This window comes from Ammospiza nelsoni, chromosome 18 (genome assembly GCF_027579445.1).
Source record: "Ammospiza nelsoni isolate bAmmNel1 chromosome 18, bAmmNel1.pri, whole genome shotgun sequence".
NCBI lineage: Eukaryota > Metazoa > Chordata > Aves > Passeriformes > Passerellidae > Ammospiza > Ammospiza nelsoni.
In genome coordinates, this window is record NC_080650.1 from 12244737 (window position 1) to 12266710 (window position 21974).

Below are 21974 nucleotides of genomic sequence, written 5' to 3' on the forward strand. Positions count from 1 at the left end.
AATTTGCATCTTCAGATGGATCCTGGGTTATTCAACGCTGAAGTGAAAACTCATAAGGAATTCTTGTCTTCTTCTCCCAAACTTCTCCGTCCCACCTGCTGGCAGAACAGGTTGATGACATGTGCCCCGGTGCCACCAGGTGACCAAATGCCATCCAGACCTGAGGTGTGACAGGGACAGAGATGCAGAGATCCTTCTGGGAGTCCTCAGGAGTGCACTTCATCCCATGGCATATCCATATCCACATCCCGGTGCCTTTCCCGGCATCAGGACAGGCCCAGCTCCATCCTGCTGCAGATGTCACTCTCAATTCAAAATGAGTTTTTGAAGTGTTCAGCCAAGCAAGCCAAATCCCAAATTGCTTTATAAACACTCTGCATTCCCAACGTGGGCTGGAGACATCAGCAGCGGGAGCAAAGCCAAGGCGGCTCGCAGAGGAACAATTTGGTATGAGGGAGGAAGAGCTGGAGCACTGCCTCGGGTGTTTGTGTTGTTCCATGGGAAAACAGTCTCATCCCTCTTCCATCCCCTGGGGATTTTTACCCCTCTCTGCAATATTGATGGTCATCAGCTCTGCACTGGTGGCCAACACCTCTACATTGGTGGTCATTGTCTCTACACTGATGGCCATTACTCCTGCACTGGTAGCCAACTGGTGGCAATCACCTCTACACTGATGGTCATCAAGTCTACACTGATGGCCATCACCTTTACATTGATGGCCACCACCTCTATACTGATGGTCAATGTCCCCACACTGGTGGCCAACACCTCTACATTGGTGGTCATTGTCTTTACATTGATGGCCATTACTCCTACACTGGTGGCCAACACCTCTGCTTTGATGGCCACCACCTCTACACTGATGGTCTTCAAGTCTACACTGACAGCCATCACCTCAGTACTGATGGTCATTGTCTCTACACTGGTGGCCATTGCCTCTACCTTGATGACCACCACCTCTGTCCTGGTGACCATCACCTATACAGTGATGGTCGTCACCTCTACATTGATGGCCATCACCTCTACACTGGTGGTCATCACCTCTACCTTGATGGCCACCACCTCTACAGCGATAGTCATCACCTCTACATTCATGGCAATCAATAAGTCAATGGCCAACACCTTTCTGTTGATGGCCAACAACTTTACACTGATGGTCATCACCTCTACACTGATGGCCACCACCTCTGCACTGGTGGCCATAACGCTACAGTGATGGCCAACACCTCTGCAAGGATGGAGGTTCCATCCTGTCCCCTGCTCAGGAGCAGGGATCATCCCGAGCCAAGAGCTGTGGGGCACATTCCATCACTCCAGGAGCTTTGTGCTTCCCTTCCCTCTTCCCATCCCCATAAACACCCATTCAATTAAAGAGGTGATAAATGCCAGACCCGGGGAAGTTCATGCTGGGATATGGATTTATAGGGAAGCAGCTCGGATACCATGGAGACAGCCAGCACTATAGACCCAGGGGAGACACTGGAGAAGAGAGCGAGGTGGGGAATTAATAAAAAATGCTTTAATATAAAAATACCTCTGCTCCCAGGTTACATCTGTGCTGGAAGAAAAGACACGGCAAAGGATGCTTGGATGCTCCCACATTCCCCAGCAGTTTACCCACTTTGAGGTTTTCATGGAAAAAGGATCCTTTGGGGAATGTTAAGAAAGAAACAGCAACAGGAACCACTGAGCCAGGACTTATTTGATTTCATTTGAGCAGGACCAGAGAGGGAAAGAAGGAGCTCTGCACATTCCAGCACGTTCCTGACTTATTTAGGAAGTTTTCCAGCTGCTCCCATATATTGGCTTGTTTTTCTCTTTTCCCGGCGTCTAGCAACAGTTCTTTTGGAGCTCAACAGCTCCTGAGGTGTTTCACACAAAGGAAAATTGAACAAGGCTGTAAGACCAGCAATGGGAGAGCTTTAGGTTCATTTTTATCCCGAGGTTTTGTTTTCCTCTAAATGGATAAGGAATTTCACCCCCTTGATTCCCTGCCAATGCCAGAGCCAGCAGTGGCAGCATCCAGTCTGAAATACCTCAGCCCTCTACATCCAAACTCCACAACCATGACCAGGGAGGAAAAATTAGGATATGAGGGAAAATTTCTTCACTGAAAGGGTTGTCAAGCCCTGGCACATCCCTGGAGTCCCCATCTCTGGAGGATTTAACAGCTCTGTGTGGATGCGGCACCTGGCGACACGGATCAGTGGTAGCCTTGGCAGTGCTGGGGGAATGGTTGGAATTGATGATCTCAAGGATCTTTTCCAATCCAAACAATTCTGTGCTTCGACAGAAGCAGCAGCCAAAACTCAGTGCCAGAAAAGGCGCGACCTGAGCATCCAGCAGATCCCAGCCCCTCCAGGCTGGAAATACTCATCTCACCCAACCCCATTCCAATGAACCCAACGGGAAGATGGGGAATTCAACTCCTGCCATTTCAAGCAGAGCCCATGTCCCCATCCCAGAGATGGCAGAGACCCTCCTGCTCCTCATGGAGGAGCCTCTGCAGAGCCAAACCAGCAGGAGGAAACAGAAAAGCCCCGGAGAGCCAACGCTCCCCTCATCCCGCTCTCTCCAGCCGATGGAAGCACTGGCTTTTGATGGATATTACTTAGGCAGCAAAATTTCCCTGCCGGCAGCTGGCACACGAGATAACTACAGCCAAACCACAAGGGCTGCAGGAGGAGGAGGAGGAGGAGGAGGAGGAGGAGGGGGATCTGCCTCCCCGAAAAGTAGCTCCAACTCCATCGTCGCCTCGGAAAAAAACAAGCTCTTTGGAAAAAGCCAACTCCATGCATTTTTATTTGGAGGAAATAGAGGAGACGAGCTCTTCTCCAGCTGCGGGGAGAAGAGCTTGGAGCCAGGTGAATGCAAAGCAGCCCCTGGGGCTTAGCTAAAGCCAGGCTTGCAAACAAGTCATCCGAAAAAGCTCCGTGCTCCAGGTGCCACTTGCTGCCTTTGGAAAGGACGCGCTCAGAATCGGCTCCGAGAGGGAGGGTTGGGTGCACAGGGATGAGTGGAGGCACCTTGACCTCCTTGTCTCTGATATATTCTCTGCACTGTTCTGAACTTCAGGAAGGAAAATAAATTCTTTTAAAAGCCCTTTTGGAGAAAGGAAAGAAACTTTGGATTGAGTCAGCTGCTTCCCTGCAACCACTTCGGAATAGTAATAATGATCATTATTAATAAAAAGTTAATGCTGCTGTGGCAGGAAGGATCTGTTTCTTTGGCTAGGCAGTGTGCCAGCACATGGATCACCCACAGGCAGCCCTGCTCTGTCCCAAAGAGAATCCCAGGCACTGAGGACGCTCAGAAAAATATCAGGAATGATGCAGGGATGTCACTCAACAGGGACGGGAAGAGCTGGCACGAGCGGAAGGGCTTTTTGGGATCATCTCTCAGCGGGGCACTTAATCAAAGGCATTTCCTTAAATCCCTTCCTCTCCAGCACAGCGAATCCCGCTGTGTTAAGCACTTTCCCAGAAAAATCAGGGCCAAACCAGCAATACTTCCATGGCATTTGGAAACACTCTTAAAGCACAAAGGAAAACTTTTCCCCTGGAGCATCCTCCACGTTAAGGAGCCACTGGTGGCGGGGATTTGATGCTCCAGTGGGTAAGGAAAGCTCAGCCAGCCCCGCATCAAACACAGAGGATCAAGCTGCTGCTTTTCCCCATTCCCAACCATCCTCCTGGCTCGGGATATTCCCTCCCCAAGCTACTGCCTGCCCGTGGAAGATATATCCAGGTTTAATGTATATATTAATTCACATATCGACTTTGCCGTTGTCAGTCGTTATCAAGATTTATCCTGGCTGATGGGCTGGCATCGATTGGCAGGGAGTGCATTCCCACGGGTCAATCCATTCTGATCCACAGCCTGGCATGAAGTCGATCCCTATTTATTACATGATCTACGAGCTCCATTAACTGCCAGGGAAGGGAATGCGGCGGAAAAGTAGGAAAAGGGAAAACAACAGAGACAGAGGAGAAGGGTCTGGTTCCCAAACTGTCAGGACCCAGGACATCCCTCTGGCTGTCCTGAGCAGCCAAGACCCCTGCCAGGGGGCTCAGAGACCCTGGCACAGAGCCCAAAACACCTGTGGGTTTGATTATGACCCGTGGAGAAAATTATCAACCTTAGATGAAGATCAGCAAGCCATGACAGTTTTAGTAGAATAATAGTGAAGTTATCATGGAGTGGAAAAGTAGGTTTTGGGGTTTTGGTATGGGGGTTCAGGAGGCAAGATGGAGGGAACTGGGCACGTCCAGTCTTTCTCCTTCTCCTTCTTGGCCTCCATCTCCTGCTGTGATGGTGGCACTTACAGATTGGTTTAGAGTAGAAGCTCACTGTCTAACATAGGTGATAGGTATTGGGAAGTGATTGTAAACATTGTACACGTAGTTTTTAGTATAAAGACATAACACCACCCTGGGGGCAGGCAGAGTGCCTGGAACTGTCCTGCTGGACGGACCTCAGCAGGGCAGGAGAAAATTTTCTATAGATAAGAAACAATGAACAACCTTGAGACCAAGAAATGAAGAGCTCTGACTCCTTCTTCAGGCACCAGGCTGGGAAAAGAGACTTTCTAACTTTTCTTGGGATCACTCTGACCAGCTAGAGATCCTGACACCAAAGTGGGTGTTGGAACATGGATGGGGTTAGGGGGGGCAGGAATACATGGGTTCCCTTCCCAAAATACAGCTGGGAGCGGGGAGAGAAGGGCAGGAGCTGAAAGGCACTTTGGAAATGCTCCAGGATCAAAGCATGGAATGGTTTGAGTGGGAAGAGACCTTACAGATTATCTCATCCCACCCCTGCCACGGGCAGGGACACCTTCCACTATCCCAGGATGCTCCAAGCCCTATCCAGCCTGGCCTGGAGTGCTTCCAGGGATGGGGCAGCCTCACAGCAAAGAATCTGTTCCCAAAATCCCATCTAACCCTGCCCTCTGTCCATGGGAAGCCATTCCCTGTGTCCTATCATTTCATGGCCCCAGCCTGGCATGGAGGAAAAACAAGGTGGCAACTCTGTGCCTCAGTTTCCCTCCCACTGAACAGGATTTAGAGCTTCTCCTTCAATTCCCAGCGCAGGAAGGATGGATGGGAGGATTCATTTAAAGTCCATTGTGGAGGAAAATCCAATTTCATAGAACCCTACAATGGTTTGGGTTGGAAGAGACCTTAAAAATCCTCTCAATTCCAACCCTTGCCATGGGCAGTGGTCCCACTCAGATTGCCCAGGGCCCTCCTGACCTTGTTCCTTCAATCTGTGGTTTGTTAAAGCTCAAAGGACAATTTGGATGCCCTGGAGGGAACAGGGAGCTGGCTGCAAGCACCATGGGAAAAACCACAGGGAAAAACCAGACCCCCCAATCTGTTCCATCTTAATGCCATGGCTTCCACCCTTCCCCTTTCCTCCCATCCTTCTAATCAGGTTAAACATCCCCAGCTTCCTGAGCATTAAGATTTGCAAGCCCCAAATCCTTCCCAGCTGGGCTGTGCCTGTAAAGGTCAGGAGATCTGGCACTGGGAGAGGCTAAAGCTGAGCTTTGTCCAGAGGGAGCAAGCTCCAGGGATGGGAGAGCATCCCTTGTGAAGGGCTTGTTCCTCCCAGCAGCAGAGCCAAACATTAAATATTGGCAAAATCCAGCATGGAAATCTATTATAAAATCAAAGTCAACCCCAGTATTTGGTCCATGCACTAAAGTTATCCATGAATAAACAGCTGAAGTGCTTTGGATATTCCTCCCATCCCTCACCCTCATGTCTTCCCTATTAATTAGTGCCAGGGAATGTGTTCCTGTCATTAAAACCTGTTTTCCACAGAGAAAAAAGAGCAAACTCTCATTTCATCTTCGGTATCTCATGTAAGGACAGGAACTGGGTTTATCTCCACCCCCTCCCCACCACCAGCAGCTCCAGGGAAGGGTTTAGGAGCTGCTCCCTCTCCAGCAGAAACCTTCCAAGCTCCTCTGCTCCAAAGGCACTTTCAACAAATTAATTCTCTTTACACAGTTCTGCCCAGGTCAGGTTAATTCCTAATGTTCCTCAGTGTTCTCCTTGGTCTTCCCAGCAGGGACATAAATCATGGGCACACAGCCCTGGTGGCATCACCAGTGGCACCCTGGACAGTTGGAGTCACCCTGAAGTGACAAGAGAGGGGTCAAATCCCAGACTCCTTGCACAAGGTCCAAAAGTCACATTGGAGATTTTAACTAAAAAAACCAAGGAATCCTGAAAAAGCTACCCCAAATCCCCCTCACGAGCCAGCATGAGCTCAAAGCCCAGGCAAACTCCAGCTCAAACCTTCTCCCAGACTGGATAACCTCTCTCCCTTCTCCCAAACAACATTCCCAACCACCAGGAGCCCCAAGGAGCTGCGTGCAGTGTGCTGATCCCCTGCTTCCACAACAGACCCAAGGAGCACCTGGAAGCATCAATAAGCATTCAAGTCCCCCCTTTTTTTTCATCAGGATGAACACCAGGACCCTAAAATGTGGGAGTCTCTGCTTTCATGGGTGGCTGGAGCCATTTCATTGGGATTAAGAAAGGACTTTATCCATGGAAATGCACTTTGGTGGCTGAGGCTTTACCTCTGCTCCTGCTTTGGGGACCAGGAGCCCCAGGGAGCTGAGTTTACCCAGGTCTGGCTCTGTCACACTCCCCAGCAGCAAAACCAACTCGTTATTCCAACAAAAGGAGTTTTTCCAGCCCTTTCATTCCTCCCAGCCGAGGACTCTGCCGCCGTTTCCCGCTCAAAGCACCGAGGCTCAAAGCACCCACTCCTGCTCCAGACTAATTAAGATGGATGTTAATTGTCCCCAGTGCTCATTACCCAAGAGAAAACCCATTAGCAGCTCTGATGGAACTGTTCCTTGCGCTCGCCACCTCCCACTGCTGAAAAATGCTGGATTTCTGCTTTTCTGTCATGTTAAGAGACAATCAGGAGTCATGGAATAGTTTGGGTTGGAAGGGACCTTAAAGCCCATCCAGTGCCACCCCTGCCATGGGCAGGGACACCTCCCACTGTCCCAGGCTGCTCCCAGCCCTGTCCAGTCTGGCCTTGGGCACTGCCAGGGATGGAATTCCCTGGAATTCCTCCCCACCCTGCCAGGGAACAATTCCCAATTCCCAATATCCCATCCAGCCCTGCCCTCTGGCAGTGGGAGCCATTCCCTGTGTCCTGTCCCTCCATCCCTTGTCCCCAGTCCCTCTCCAGCTCTCCTGGTGCCCCTTCGAGCCCTGCAAGGGGCTCTGAGCTCTCCCTGGAGCCTTCTCTTTTCCAGTTTCAATCCCACTGTTTTTATCATTGATGAAGATATTAAACAGTGCTGGTCCCATTTATCCCTAAAAAAATGTTAATATAGTGTCATATATCCCTAAAAATGTTACTATAATGTAAAATCATATTTTTAACCCCAACTCTCCCACCCTCAGCCAGCTGCTGCCTCAGTTTCCCCTTCCATTTTTTCCCCCCCTGTGGGCCATGCTGTTTGGATGGGGAAATTTCTTTGTGCTAATGAGACGATCCCTGAATATCACAGGCAATCAGGAAGGAAAACGTCGGGATGGGGAAAAGTAAAAATAAACCCAGCTATAAATAACCAACCCCCTTCCGGCAGCGCCAGTGGCACGGCGTGGTGAAGCCCCTTCCCAGGGACACACAGCTGCTCCCCAACGTGCAGGGAAACAGAGATTTCTGCAACAGCCACAAGGAATTGCTGGGATTTTGTGGGAAAAACGGCCTCGAGTGGCCACTTGTGGGCTCCTGGGGGAAAAGTGGTGACCCAGGAAGTCCTGCCCTGGGAGTGGGCACAGGGAGGGTGAGGAAATCCTGATATCCTGGGTTCATAGACTTAATCCTCTCCTCAGGCAGCTGGGAATGATTTGCTCCACTCCAAATAAAGCCTTGTTTAAAGTTATTCCCATAAACCTGCAAGGAAATCTCAGGTTCCTTTGGGAATGTCCCATTGGAAGAGTGATGCTCCCCCAGTGCCACCTCCTGGACCATTCCCAGGATCCTGGACATTCCACACTGTCCCCTTCCCATCTCATTCCCTACAACACCCCAGCAGCAGTTCTCATGGCAGAAAAGCCCCCAGGGTGTCACCTCCATTAGGAAAAACCTGAAATGTCCCATTGGAAGAGTGGGAACGTCCCATTGGAACAGTGATGCTCCCCCAGTGCCACCTCCTGGACCATTCCCAATATCCTACACCATTCCCAGGATCCTGGACATTCCCACAATGTCCCCTTCCATTCTCATTCCCTACAAACCCAAGCAGCAGCTCTCATGGCAGAAAAGCCCCCAGGGTCTCACATCCCTTAGGAAAAACCTGAAATGTGGATGGGAGGGAAAGCTCCACATGGTGAGAAGACTTTTCCCCACACCAGAGACTTCCCAAAAATGTTCAGCCAAGGATGGACCAGACAAGGAGTGCCAGCACAAGAGCAAGGAAGCATCCTTGGATGTAGGGATTGGATCAGACATAAGGAAAAGTTTTCCCCAGTGAGGGTGGGCAGGCCCTGGCACAGGGTGCCCAGAGCAGCTGTTTCCTATCCAGGTTTCTCCAAGCCCTGTCCAGCCTGGCCTTGGGCACTGCCAGGGATCCAGGGGCAGCCACAGCTGCTCTGGGCACCCTGTGCCAGGGTCTGCCCACCCTGCCAGGGAACAATTCCTCATTCCCAATATCCCATCTAACCCTACTGTCCTTTGGTTTAAAGCTGATATTGGTTCAACTTTTAAAGGATGCAGATAAAAGTGGGTTGTAGGAACAAGCAAACGATGCCTGGAAATGTTGTGAGCTTGGGTTATATTTTGGGCAATTTAATACATTTACATTTTGACCTTAAAAAACAAGACCAAGTGCAGCTGGAAGAGGAACAGGACGAGCAGAGCTCCACGTTCCTCACATTAATTCACCAGGTTGCCGCAGCACACAGACTGATTTTGTCCAGCTGTCAAAAATGGCACCTTTCTGCTTTTACAGAAAGACCCATTTGAATAGAAAATGGAAGAGAAAACATTCCAGGGCTCAAATTAAAAAATAAAAAAATAAAGAAAATCAAGGAATACATTTCCCAGGTTTTGCTATTGAATAGCCCTGAAAAGCTGAGCAAATAGGGGCTGCAGGGGGACGGGATGGAGACGCCGCCTTTTCCTTTGGGAACGCGCTGTGACACATGGATGGGGGCTCTGACTCATCCATCAATACATGTGTTTGCACACTTTCCCAAAAGCTTTTGGCCTGGAGCTACCCAATAGATGGAAATGCTGCGGAATTTTCCCCAGATGGCTCCTTTTTGGTCCCTGAATAAAAGGCGTCGTTTTATCCAGTCGCCAGCTGGGGAGAGCTGGTCTCGCTTTGGAGTCACCCTGACGCCAGAGGGTGAAACCCCTAAGGCAAACATCATCCCCAAACCCACCAAGCAGGGATGAGGTAACGCAAATTTGGGGTGAAACCCTTTTGTTTTGGACAACGAGGGAGCAGAACACCTGCAGAGCCACCCCATCTGGGATCAGGGACTGGGAGGTGCCACTTTCAAGGGAAAATTAGGGACATTAGGGGAAGATGATGCAATATTTCATCACTGATGGCTGTTGGTGCCATTCCACTGCTTTTTGAAATGCTGCCAGGAGGAAAATTCAACCTCACCTTGGAGAAACTTCTCTGGGAGAAAATAACCCAGGGTGGGATGAAAAACAGGACTATGTCCTGTCCATGGCTGAAAGCATGGTCTGGAGGTGAAGGAAATCACAGAATTCCCTGGAACAAATACATTTCCCATGAAAACAGCTGCTCTGGGAGAAGTTGCAGCCACTTTGCCTTCAGGCCAGATGGGATTTTTTGCCCAACCAAGCGTGGATTACACTGGGAGACTCTGTGCTGCATTCCCATTGAGAATGGGGTGAGGGCAGGTATTTAAGAATGCCATGAGACCAAGAAAGCTGTGGAGGTGTTGGGTGGTCTGGAAGCCCCCAAATCCCACCTCACTACCCTGAGAGTTGCAAGGAGCCTCCCAGACTTCCAGGGCCTAAAGGGGCTCCAGGAGAGCTGCAGAGGGACTGGGGACAAGGGATGGAGGGACAGGACACAGGGAATGGCTCCCAGTGCCAGAGGGCAGGGCTGGATGGGATATTGGGAATTGGGAATTGTTCCCTGGCAGGGTGGGCAGGCCCTGGCACAGGGTGCCCAGAGCAGCTGTGGCTGCCCCTGGATCCCTGGCAGTGCCCAAGGCCAGGCTGGAATAACGTGGGATAGTGGAAGGTGTTAAAGCCCTGGATTGGCTTTAAGGTCTCTCCCAACCCAAGCCAAACCATTCCATGATTCCATGTTGTTTCATGGAATAAACAAATCATTCCTGTCCAGAACTCCTCTCCTACAGAAGAATGACCTGCCTGGACAGACCTTTGGATTTGCTGTGTCCTCCACAACACAAATCCCAATACATGGAGAACATGGATGCAGCACATGGAGAACACCCCTTCCTTAGGGGAGAAAACTCAAAACAACAGCACCACTGGACTGAAGGAAAAATACGGGGAAAACATCATAGACAACTTTTATGAAAAATCCTTTCCTTCAAGATTTTTCCTTCTGAGAAGCTGAGAAGCCTCAGGAACAAAATGTAAACATTGATTATCTGCTGCTGTGGAATGCAACAGGTGCATCTGTGATTGGTTCATGTTGGTTTGTTTGTAATTAATGGTCAATCACAGTCAGCTGGCTCGGACTCTTTGTCCAAGACAGAAGCCATTTGTTATCATTCTTTTTCTATTCTTAGCTAGCCTTCTGATGAAACCTTTTCTTCTATTCTTTTAGTATAGTTTTAATGTAATATATATCATAAAACAATAAATCAGCCTTCTGAAACATGGAGTCAGATCCTCGTCTCTTCCCTCAACCTGAGACCCCTGTGAACAGCGTCACAGGAAAACGCATTTTTCGGACGGAGAAAACAAATTTTTGGACATAAAGAAACAACCCCAACCTGGTGATGATGGCGAGGTGGGGAGGGCTCATGCAGGCCCCCATGAAGAGCACCACGTTCTCATGCCGGGTCTGGCGGTAGGCCATGACCTCCCTCTTGAAGGCCTTGAGCTGGTCCTCGTTGTCGCGCTCGATGTCGATGAGGCGGATGGCCACCTCGCCGTGCCAGCGCCCGTGGAACACCTGCCCGAAGCGGCCCTTGCCGATGAGCTCGCCGATCTCCAGCTGCTCGAAGGGGATGTCCCACTCCTGCAGGAAGATGCTGGTCTGGCTGGCCTTGCGCGGGAAGTTGCGGGCCGAGAGCAGCGACAGGTTCATCTCCTCGAAGTCGTCCTCCGACTCCTGCACCTCCTCGGCGCCTTCCTCGTTCTGGGGTGGGCAAAGGGCATGGGGAACCATAAACCAGGGAGGAAACTGCAGGAAAAACCCCACTGACCCAATTCCTGCTTGTTCAGACCCAGAGGAACCAGGTAGGGGCCTTCCAACACCAATGAAGCACCCCTATTCCACACAAAGTTGGCAGAATCCAAGATTTTCACAGAATCATGGAATTCTTTAGGTTGGAAAAGCTGTCTGGGATAGACTCCAAGCCTTCTCCAGCACTGCCAAGGCCACCACAACCCCATGTCCCTAAGTGCCACAAGCACAGGGCTTGAAATCCCTCCAGAGCTGGGGACTCTACCGCTTCCCTGTGGAGCCATTTAACCCCATCCTGGGGCTAAATTTGAGATTCTGACCCATCAGAGATTTAATTAATTTGTCTCAAAACAGCTTCATCCTCCCCCAACTGAGCTGTGCTCTGTTAATTCTCATTATTCCCAGACCCCTTGATGGTCCATTAAGGCTTCCTACAGGATTTACAACATCCTTTAAAAGCTCCATCCCCATCTTCCCTCTCCTTTCCTTCCCTCCCACCGCATTTTTAATGCCTCCTAAAAAACCTCATTGAATTCCAAACTCGAGGCCCGGGAGGGTCCCTCTCCATGGGGTGGGGACACGGATGCCTGGACTTTAATTCAATTATCAGCAATTCCACTGCACAGATGGGAAACGTCTCCATTTCCTAGGAAATGTGCCCCAAGATATCCTTAAAACCAAGGCCCATTAAGCACAGGAGCCATCTCACCTCCGAGGTGGGCTCCACTTCAATTTGAAGCAATGGGTTTCCTTCCAGGCTGTTAAAAGAATTATGGAATTAACACCATGGAAAAACACCGGGATCTGGGGAGCAGTCCCTCTTCCTGCCCCGGGGATAAAGATATCAGAGAGGAGAAGGTGTCACTAACCCAGGGAAAGGGACAGATTTACCCACCCACACTGACTCTGACCACACTTGAGGCATTTTCAGGGATTTCTAAGATATTTTTGCAACCAACCCCAGCCAAAGCAGAAGTGCAGAAGGAAAGAAAAGGAGTTTTTCAATCATTTTGGAGAAGTGGAGGGTTCAGAGGTCCTCTCTCTGCAGTAAAGCACCCAAATCTGACTGGTTTTCCAGTTCTTTTCCTTCCCTTTTCAGTCAGCACCTCCCACCCCCAGGTCCATGATTGGGGTCTGCTGCTCCTGACAATTAACGGGGAATTAGGGAAATTCTGAATGAGGGATCAGCTGGAACAGCTCAGGTGGTTCCAAACATCATATAAATATATTATAAATTATCATTATTAATCCCTTCCCAGGGGAATTACGCTCCCAGGCCACTCGGACATGGCGATCCTACAAGTCCTATCCCATTCCATGGCCACTAAAGACTATAAATCCCAGGATCCTACAGAAAAGGAGTCAATCCTGGTATTTTGAGCAGCTTGGGAAGACCAAATGGCCGCAAAGCATCTCCATGGATGGGTGGTTTGCAGGAGCAGCCAGCTCCTCATTGCTATCCCCAGCACAGATTCCTGTCTACAGAGGATCCAGAAATGTTTGACCCAGCCAAGACCAGGATGGCTCCCACAGGATATTTTCAGTGGGGGGAGCCAGAATTACAGATTTTGGATATTGAAAGCAGTTCCTCCCCAAAATTCCTGTCTTGACACCTTCATTTAGGCAGGGGTGAAGAAAAGGGTTTTGGCTTCACCGTATTTCCATCAATTCCCAAGGGACAGGGTTCCATCCTTTGCTCCACTGGATCCCCAGTGAAATTTGGAGGGTGTGGATGAGCCAGCTTAAGTGGTCTCTTAAACCCCTGGCTTGTGAAATCCTTCCAAAATGGCCTTTAGAGCAAGGATCAGGAGGAACAGAGCAGTGGAATGTTGCTGCTGGAGCAGCACAGGCTCCAGGACATCAAGGAATGATGGATTTCGGCTCGACCTGCTGGGGAGGGATGGTTCTAACACTGATAAAAGGCTGCTTTTCCCAAGTCTCAGCCCAAAGTTTATTGTGCTTGAAAATATTAGAAGTGGCAAAGATATGCTGGTTATCTGCTTTTAATTTAATTATAATTCAATTATAATTTAATTAATCCTTTGGGCTTGGGCTTTTTAGACTGAAATCTGGTTTCTTCCTAACAGTGAAGAGCTGTGAGTTATAAATTAACCCTTTGCCCTCCTTCTCAACCTTCGAGGGCTCTGGGGTTTTATCTGGAGCACCTGAGCCCCCAAGGCCAGGGGAGCACCCTGGAGGATTTGGGGTGCAGAGGGACGGGGATGGGCAGGGGGAGTCACTCACATGGGGTTGGAGGTGACGGGGTGCAGGACGACCTGTGGGGCTCGGGTCGGCGTCTCAGGCACCACATCTGGCAACAAGAGAGAGGAGTCAGAGACCTCTGGGGGCATCCAGGGGAGTTAAACCCCACCCTGCACCCCCAGGTCATGTTTAGGGACACCCTGAGTAGGGCTGGGGGTCACTCAGGGCCACCCAACCCTGCAGCATCAATGGGCTTGGAGGAGAAATCCCACCCCAGCACGACCTCCATGGCACAAATCCAGGGGTTTGGAGGGCTGGCCATGCACCCATCCCCACCAGGAGAAACCCCAGCGCCCAAGGAGAAACTTCCAGAGAGCCTTACCTGGGAAAATGAACTGCTGCTTGTACTTGTAGTAATGGGAGGCTGCAAAAGAGGAACAAGGGCTCAACACTGACCTGTGGAGCTGGAAAAGCTCCAGCCTGTGCCCAGTTCTTCACCAGGAAACCTCAACCCCAGTTGTGTGAACCCCTCCTGTGTGATCCAACCTCTCCCACTTCCATACCCCCATACGGAATAGTCCATATTCCAAAATGGCACATAGGATGCCCAGGTCAAAAAATTAAGACTTTTTTGGGATTATAACTCGATTTTCCCCCCCACACATCTACTCTTCTGCACCATTTGGAGAGTGTCAATGTCATCAGTGAAGGTTTGGACACCAGTTTGCCAGCAGGGTGAGAGTCCTGGCCCTCGGGTGGGATTTGGGAACCTCTTGGCATCATGGAGACGCCAAGTGATGGGTTTGGAACTGCTGCCCATTTGGGCCACATTCCACCCTTTTTTCCCTTCTTTGGAGCTGTGTCCATCCTGGAAGGAGTTCCAGGAGCCACCATCCAAAACCAGAGTTTGGAGAGGCTCTGGGTGTTGTGAACATCCACTGGCTTCCATCTCCAGCCCAAGGATTGATCCATGAGCAGGCAGGTCATGGGTGTGAAGAACTCAGAGCTGTTGAGGCCACCAGAGGTTGGCAGCAGTTCAGAATTCACCTCCTTATCTCCAGGACCCCAAGGGCCATGGCTCAGCTTCTCCCCTGTAGCTCAGAGACCCCAAAGATCAACCTCAGCCCTGCAGCAGGACCTGAGCCAACATCAAAGGAGCCTGGAAGGTAATTCCAGCAGGAGAAGGTCACCGTGTCGCCATTTCCAAGCTCAAATCCTAATCCCTGAGATGATCATCCTGATGGGATAAACCACGGAAAACTTCCTGGCTGGGAAGATGAAAGCAGGGTAAGTCCTGCTTTGGGTCCCATTCTGCTCCTGACAGGAATAAAACAGGACAGCCAGAAGTGTCCCAGCATCCCAGAGATCTCCTCTTCCCTCACCAGCTCTGTTTTGGGAGCAGGTGGACACAGTTCCAGGAGTGATGCTGAGCCATTCCCTCCTGGAAGGGACCTTTCCTGGAACAGCAGGACATCCCAAAGGAAGGCAGACAGGAGGAGCTTTTTTGGGTCATCTTCCATAACTCCTGTGTCCCGCAGCCACCACAACCTCCCTGCCTCTCCCACCACCCCTGAAGAGATGGAGCTCCTGGAGCAGATGGATCCCAGGTCCAGATTCCATGGGACAAGTCACGTCAGACATTCCCAGAATCATCTGTCACCCCACACACACTGCCAACCCGCTGGGGACCCATCACCCCAAAAAAACGTCAGGGTGACCCCAATTTACCCTACTAGAGGGAGCAGCCCCTGGTTCCTGTTTGTGCCTGAGGTAAAATGTTATGGAAAATCCATGGAAAATGGAAAATCCATGGGAAAATGGAAAATACATGCCTGGAAAGGCTTTGTAGCCTCAAGAGCTGCCGAAGTTCGTCTGGCTCCAACCTTGGAGGATTCCACAACTGGATCAAGCCTCGGGCTCTAACTCTTCTTCAAGCAAGAGGTTTGACCAGAGACTCCCAACCTTAATTATCCAAAACTCATCTTTTCTCCTCATTTCTACTTCCACCTTCTCCCAACCTGTCGGAACTCAGTGCATCCCTCTGGGTGTCCAGAGTTGCCGAGGACCCCGCCAGGGGGCTCAGAGACCCTGGCACACAGCCCAGAACACCTGGGGATTTGATTTTGACCCTTGGAGCAAGTTACCAGCTTTGTACGAGGACGTGAAAGTCACACAGGTTTGAATGGTGTAATAACAAAATGATCACAGGGTGAAAATGTAGATTTTGAGATTTTTGGTATGGGGGTTATGAGGACAAGATGGAGGAATCTGGGTGTGTCCAGCCTTTCTTTCTTCTTCTTGTTCTCCATTTTCTGCAGTGACATTGGCACTTTGGGATTGGTTTAGAGTGGAAGTGCACTGTCTATCATAGGTGATAGGTATTGGGAATTAAGTGTAAATATGTTATATGTAGTTTGTAGTATAAAAGGACAACACAGAGTGCCTGTGGCTGCCCTGCTGAGCAGATCTCAGCTGGGCAGAAAGAAAATTTAATAGATAAGAATTAATAAACAACCTCAAGACTGAAATGTGAAGAGTCCAGACTCGTTCTTCAGTTGCACGGGCTGACGCAGAGACATCCTGCACATCTGGGGGCAGCAATTTTCACCCACCCCCCACATCCCAAGGACACCCCAGGACACAGGTGGGGACACGGGGAGAGGGTGGCACTACCTGGCAGGTTGAACTGCTTCTGCTGGCGTGGGCACTGCGGGGACGGGTGCAGCGGGGACGGCGGGGTGGCGCTGGGCGGCAGTGGTGGCGCTGGCGAGGACGGCGTGGACGACGTGGTGGACGAGGGGTTGCTGCTGGAATCTGGCTGGTAGGGCACTGGGATGTGGTCCTGAGGGACACAGGGAAGGAGGGAAAGGAGAGGTGGTGGTGAGAGCAGCGCTGGTTGGTGTCACTCCAAGGTGCAAAGGACCATGGGTGACAAAGGACCTGGTGGCATTCACGTTCTCTGAAAAATCACTTTGCCCAGGAGTTTTCTCCTGGGAAGCTGAGAAGCCTCAGATAAAAGGAAAACAATTCTTATCTAATTTGCTTCTTCTGTGTTTTGCTGCTGTGGAATGAGTTTGGAGATTGTTTATCCACAGGTGATTGTTTCATTGGATTTTGCTGTGAGTTGTTTTGGCTCATTGGCCAATCAGGCCCAAGCTGTGTCAGACTCTGGAAAGAGTCACAAGTTTTCATTGTGATCTTTTTAGCATTCTGTAAGTATCCTTTCTGTATTCTTTAGTATAGTATAGTATAGTATAGTAATCTTTAATATAATATAGTATCATAAAATAATAAATTAGCCTTCTGAGAACATGGAGTCAGATTCATCATTCCTTCTGCCATTGGGCACCCCACAAATGACATCATCCCACCCATTTCTTCCAGAAATCCTAGATAAGACCCAGAGCTTTTTCCAAAGCTGTTTGTAGTCCCCAAGGGCATTTCCCACCTTAAATTGGCTCCTTTCCCACCCAGATGAGGATGCCACAAATCTCCTGGCTCTGCACAGCCATGACCACCAAAGGCAGAATTGGGGCCACCACCTTAGGGCTTGGTCCTTGGACACAAAAAGTTCCTGCTGAGCTCCTTGGAGCCAAAGCCCAGGGCCTTGCAGGGAGCAGAAGGATTTGGAAGGAGCAGCCAACGCATCCCAAGACATTCCTTAGCATTCCTTGACTCTTCCCAGTCAAAGCCATGGATTTTGGGTGCACACTGGGGTGGTTGGGAAGGGACTACTGAGAGCCAACAGGCAGGAAAACCTGCTTGGATGTCTTGAATCCCAAAAGGAAAATTGAGGCCAGGATTTCTCCCCTTGCTGCCCAACTTGGAGCCACTGGACAATGTCTGAGCAGTGCTGAGCATTCCCATCCCCACAGAATTTCCCTCCAAGGTTAAAAAATCTGCACAAGCCTTCCCCAGCAGGTAATTTTGTCCTAATTAATTAATTCTTAAATGAGCTGGGCTTTCCAGGGAAGCCATATTGGTCATCACTCCATGCTCAATAATTTTGGTCAGGTAAATTATTTTTTAAGCAACCAGTGAAGGTCAAAATAATAAGATTTCACGGGGGGTTGGAATTAGAGGAATTTAAGGTCTCTTCCAACCCAGGCCATTCCATGGTTTTATTCAGGATACCTTTAAAGAAATGCTTTTAGAAATACCAAAGTAAGAAGGGAGCCCTGCTGTAATAAGAACATTTATAGGGGAAATTTCGACCTGAATGGGAGCGCTCAGGACAAAGGCACCACCCCAAAACAACAAAACTAGAGCAGATCTCTATACCAAGAAATTCCTTAAAGGATTTAGGTTTAAAATCAGTCTCCAGGAGCATCTTGGTACCCAGACTTTCCCCAGAGCCAGAAGATGCTGAGGGCAAGAGGAGCTCAGCCAGGCTTTGGGAATTCAGGGTTTTGTTGATCCATTTCCCATCAGGTCAGTGATATCCCTCTTTCTGAGCACTTCCAGCCTGCCAACCCCTCACCTGAGGAATTTTCCACTGGAGGCCAACAGGCTTTAAATTGCATCAGCACCAGCCCTGTGATGGGTTTATTGTATCAAGGCAGAGCAGGAGTGAGCCAGGTGCTCTGTCAGGTCTGGCTTGAGCAGCTCCGCCAGGGACAATCCAATTCCAGGCTGGTTTTATTTGCAACAATAAATTTGTTATTTATCAAAGCCTCCACTGGGAGCAGAGACCTCAAACCACCCCAAATTCAGCTTGGACCTGGAGACTCAGAGGCCACAGCAGAGCAGGAGTGGGATAGCAGGATCCAGGCTGTTCTGGAAGTGCTGATCCCATTTTATTTTTAAAAGAAATAATTTCATTGGATAAAGATGCAGGGAAGGGAAGGGGCTGGAGCCCCAGGAGAGGCTGAGGGAGCTGGGCAGGGGCTCAGCCTGGAGCAAAGGAGGCTCAGGGGGCCCTTGTGGCTCTGCACAGCTCCTGACAGGAGGGGACAGCCGGGGGGGCCGGGCTGTGCTCCAGGGAACAGGGACAGGAGCAGAGGGAACGGCCTCAGGCTGGGCCAGGGCAGGCCCAGGGTGGATTTTGGGGAAATTCCTCTTGGAAAGGGGGGTCAGACACTGGCACAGCTGCCCAGGGCAGGAGTGAAACCATTTAACAGCCATGTGGATGTGGCACTTGGGGACATGGGACAGCGATGGCTTTGGCAGTGCCGGGGGAGCAACCAAACTCAATTTTCTTAAAATATCTTTTCCAGCCTGAAGATTTTCATGATTCTCTGCAAAGCTGTGGATATTTGGGTGCAGAGGATCCTGTCCCTGTGGCAAGGTGTGCACATGGAGGCTCAGGGCTCACCTTGTTGAGTTTGTTAGTTTTGGGGAGCTCGGGGCTCACCTTGTTGAGTTTGTTGGTTTTGGGGAGCTCAGGGCTCACCTTGTTGAGTTTGTTAGTTTTGGGGAGCTCAAGGGGGAGCTCAGGGCTCACCTTGTTGAGTTTGTTGGTTTTGGGGAGCTCAGGGCTCACCTTGTTGAGTGTTTTGGGGAGCTCAGGGCTCACCTTGTTGAGTTTGTTGGTTTTGGGGAGCTCGGGGCTCACCTTGTTGAGTTTGTTGGTTTTGGGGAGCTCACCTTGTTGAGCTTGTTGGTTTTGGGCAGCGTTTGGCTGACGTGCAGGTCCGAGTAGCGCGGGGGCTTCCTCAGGGGGTTGTTGATGTCGCAGGGCACCGACTCTGTCCGGACTAACCTCGCTGGATTCAGAAGGGACAGAGGGACAAGGGGGGTGGAGAGGAGGGGGAGAGAGAGGGAAGGACATCAAAGTTCAGCAGGATTGCTCGGGGCCACCCCGTGCTTGCAAACCGCTCTCCAAAGCGATTCCCGCCGCACTTCCAGCCGGGGATGGCAGCTGAGCTTCGGATCCTCCTGCACCCCGGCCACAGCCAACCCCCCCCGGGGTGTGAGGCAGCAATCTGGGGGCTCCAGCAGCTGCCACGGCCCCTCTGTGAGCCGGGGCTCAGCCAGCACAATCCTGCTCCTTGCTGGAGTGTTTTGGAATGAAGGGAAGGAGCCGGCTCAGAGCACTCCCAGCAGGGAGATTTTTGGGGGAAAAGCCAGCCTGAAGGTTGGGGGGTTCAGGAACGGTTTAACTCCAAGATAATGGATTTAAGAGCTGGGTTTGGGACTTTTTTGGGGGGTTGGGGAGGTATTTCAGTGATGCTGAGGCCACCCCAAAGCCATGCTGCTCCTAAAACACACAGCGGGCAGCTCCGGCTCTTGCAGCATCAAAGCCCTAAATCCCAATTCCTGCCCATCCCAGGAGCCCCATTTTCCCTTCCCTGCCTCCCGGGCAGGGTTTGCAGCAGCTCCGAGCCTGACGAGGGGGGATCTTCAACCGCTTCCATCCAAATTTGCTGCAAGCGAGGGCATGGGGTGGAATGGGGGCTGTAAAATCGCCCCCTCTGAGGTGCCACCAGCACAATCCTTTTCCCCGAGATTAAACCAAGGAGCGGGTTTGGGGAGGGATATTTAACAATTTAACACAAAGGAACAGCTTTAAGAGCTCGAAATTCAAGGCAAGAGCGATTCTCTCAGGCAGTCGCGGTCCTCTGGCCAGCAAAGGGAGCCAAAATCTGGAAGAAAAGAGGTGGGGAAGCGCCGCCCCGCCGTCCTGCTGCAGGGTTCTGCCTGTCTCCGTGCGGATTTTAGGCCGGGCTCGATAAGGCAGCTCCAAAAAGCACCACGAGCATCCGCAGGGCGCGGGGACCCCGCATGCACCGGGGGGGTTTCGGGGTCCCCCGTCCGCCCTGAGCTCTCGACAGAAGCAAAAAGGCGAAAACCTGGTTTGGACTTACCCCGTGCGGTGGGGAATCTGAAAAGAAAAGGAGGCAGGGGGAGGGTGGGTGGAAGTGGTTTGCAATGCAAATCTGCCTCGCCCCGACCGGCTCGTCTCCCTACAACAAGCGGAAAAAACGGTGGGTAACATTTCCCCCGGAGAGACCGAGCGGTTCGGGAGCCTCCGTCCCGCCGGGGACCCCGCTCCCGAACCCCCCGGGGGAGCTTCCGAAAGGTTTACCCCAAAACAAACCATCCCCGGAGGCTCGGAGCGGGGAGGGCTCACCTCCGCGGTGGATGATCAGCAGGTGACACGGGGGCGCCTCTTTGGTGCATTTGTTGTGGCACTTGAGCCTGGCAGGGGACAGAGAGAAAGGAGTGAGAAGGGAAAACTGATGGATGGAGGGACAGGATAAGGGGTATGGATTCAAAATGGGCAGGGTTAGGTGGGATATTGGGAATTGGGAATTGTTCCCTGGCAGGGTGGGCAGGCCCTGGCACAGGGTGCCCAGAGCAGCTGGGGCTGCCCCTGGATCCCTGGCAGTGCCCAAGGCCAGGCTGGACACTGGGGCTGGGAGCAGCCTGGGATAGTGGGAGGTGTCCCTGCCATGGCAGGGGTGGAATGGGATGGACTTTAAGGTCCCTTCCCATCCAGGCCATTCTGGGTTCCTGTGATGGAGTTTTCCCCTCCTTTTCCCCTTGGGAAAGTGGCTGGATGCAGGGCTTTGGTCGCTCACTCAGAGTGAGCCCTCCAGGCTCCCTGCTCCCCATCACTGCCAAGCGGCAGCTCAGGGATGGGGAACAGTGTGGGATGCACGTCCTGGGCAATCAGGAGGGGCTGCACATCCCTGGAAAATGCCTCCATCCCAATGGGGCAGCACAGTAATTCCCAAACCTGGGGGCTCTGCCCCTTTCTGGGCCAGCCAGGCTTGGGGACACCCCAAATTGTGACTTCTGCCAGAGCTGGCTGCAGCAAAAGGAGCAGAGCCCTGCACTGGGGAAAAGGTGTACTGAAGGTGGGACAGGATGAGCTTTAACGTCCCTTCCAGCCCAAACCATTCCGTAGTTCCATGAAATCCCCATTCCCACCATCCTGCTGCTGGATGCTTAACTAAAATCAGGAGCAGCAGAGGGGGAAGAAGTGGCTGCCCCAATCCCTGATATGTCCCTGATATATCCCTGCCATTGTGCCCTCCTCTCCTGCCTTTATTAAGAACATTTAGCCAAAATCAAGAGAGGATTTACAGCCTCTGGATATTCTGCAGAGTTTTCCTGGTTTATTTTCAGGGCAGGAGTCTGGAGGGCTTCACCCCCGGGTCATGCATAAAGGCATGGGCAGACTCCCAAATCCTCCCCATTCCTCCTTAATTAAGGATGGAAACGCATCCCCAGCTCACTGCTCTGCCAGGCCGGCAGAAAGCCATGGGGGAAAAGGGAAAAAGGAGGAAAGGATTTATCAAAACAAGGGGAAATGATGGGGGAAAAAAAAAAAAAAAGAGAACGGCAGCTTCAAGTCAATGAGCTGGGTAATGAAAATTCAGGAGCTGCCCGTGTTAGCTTTTATTACAAAGCT

General features: G+C 51.1%; 1 protein-coding gene across 1 annotated transcript in view; it reads right to left on the bottom strand.

Moving 5' to 3' along the window:
• The window catches only part of KSR2 (kinase suppressor of ras 2), an 83631-nt gene that overhangs the window by 14897 nt on the left and 46760 nt on the right, over positions 1–21974 (bottom strand). Inside the window, 7 exon segments of the mRNA XM_059485219.1 lie at positions 10998–11365; positions 12123–12171; positions 13658–13724; positions 13998–14039; positions 16289–16457; positions 19202–19326; positions 20688–20755. Of these exon segments, the coding sequence (XP_059341202.1) occupies positions 10998–11365; positions 12123–12171; positions 13658–13724; positions 13998–14039; positions 16289–16457; positions 19202–19326; positions 20688–20755 (888 nt within the window).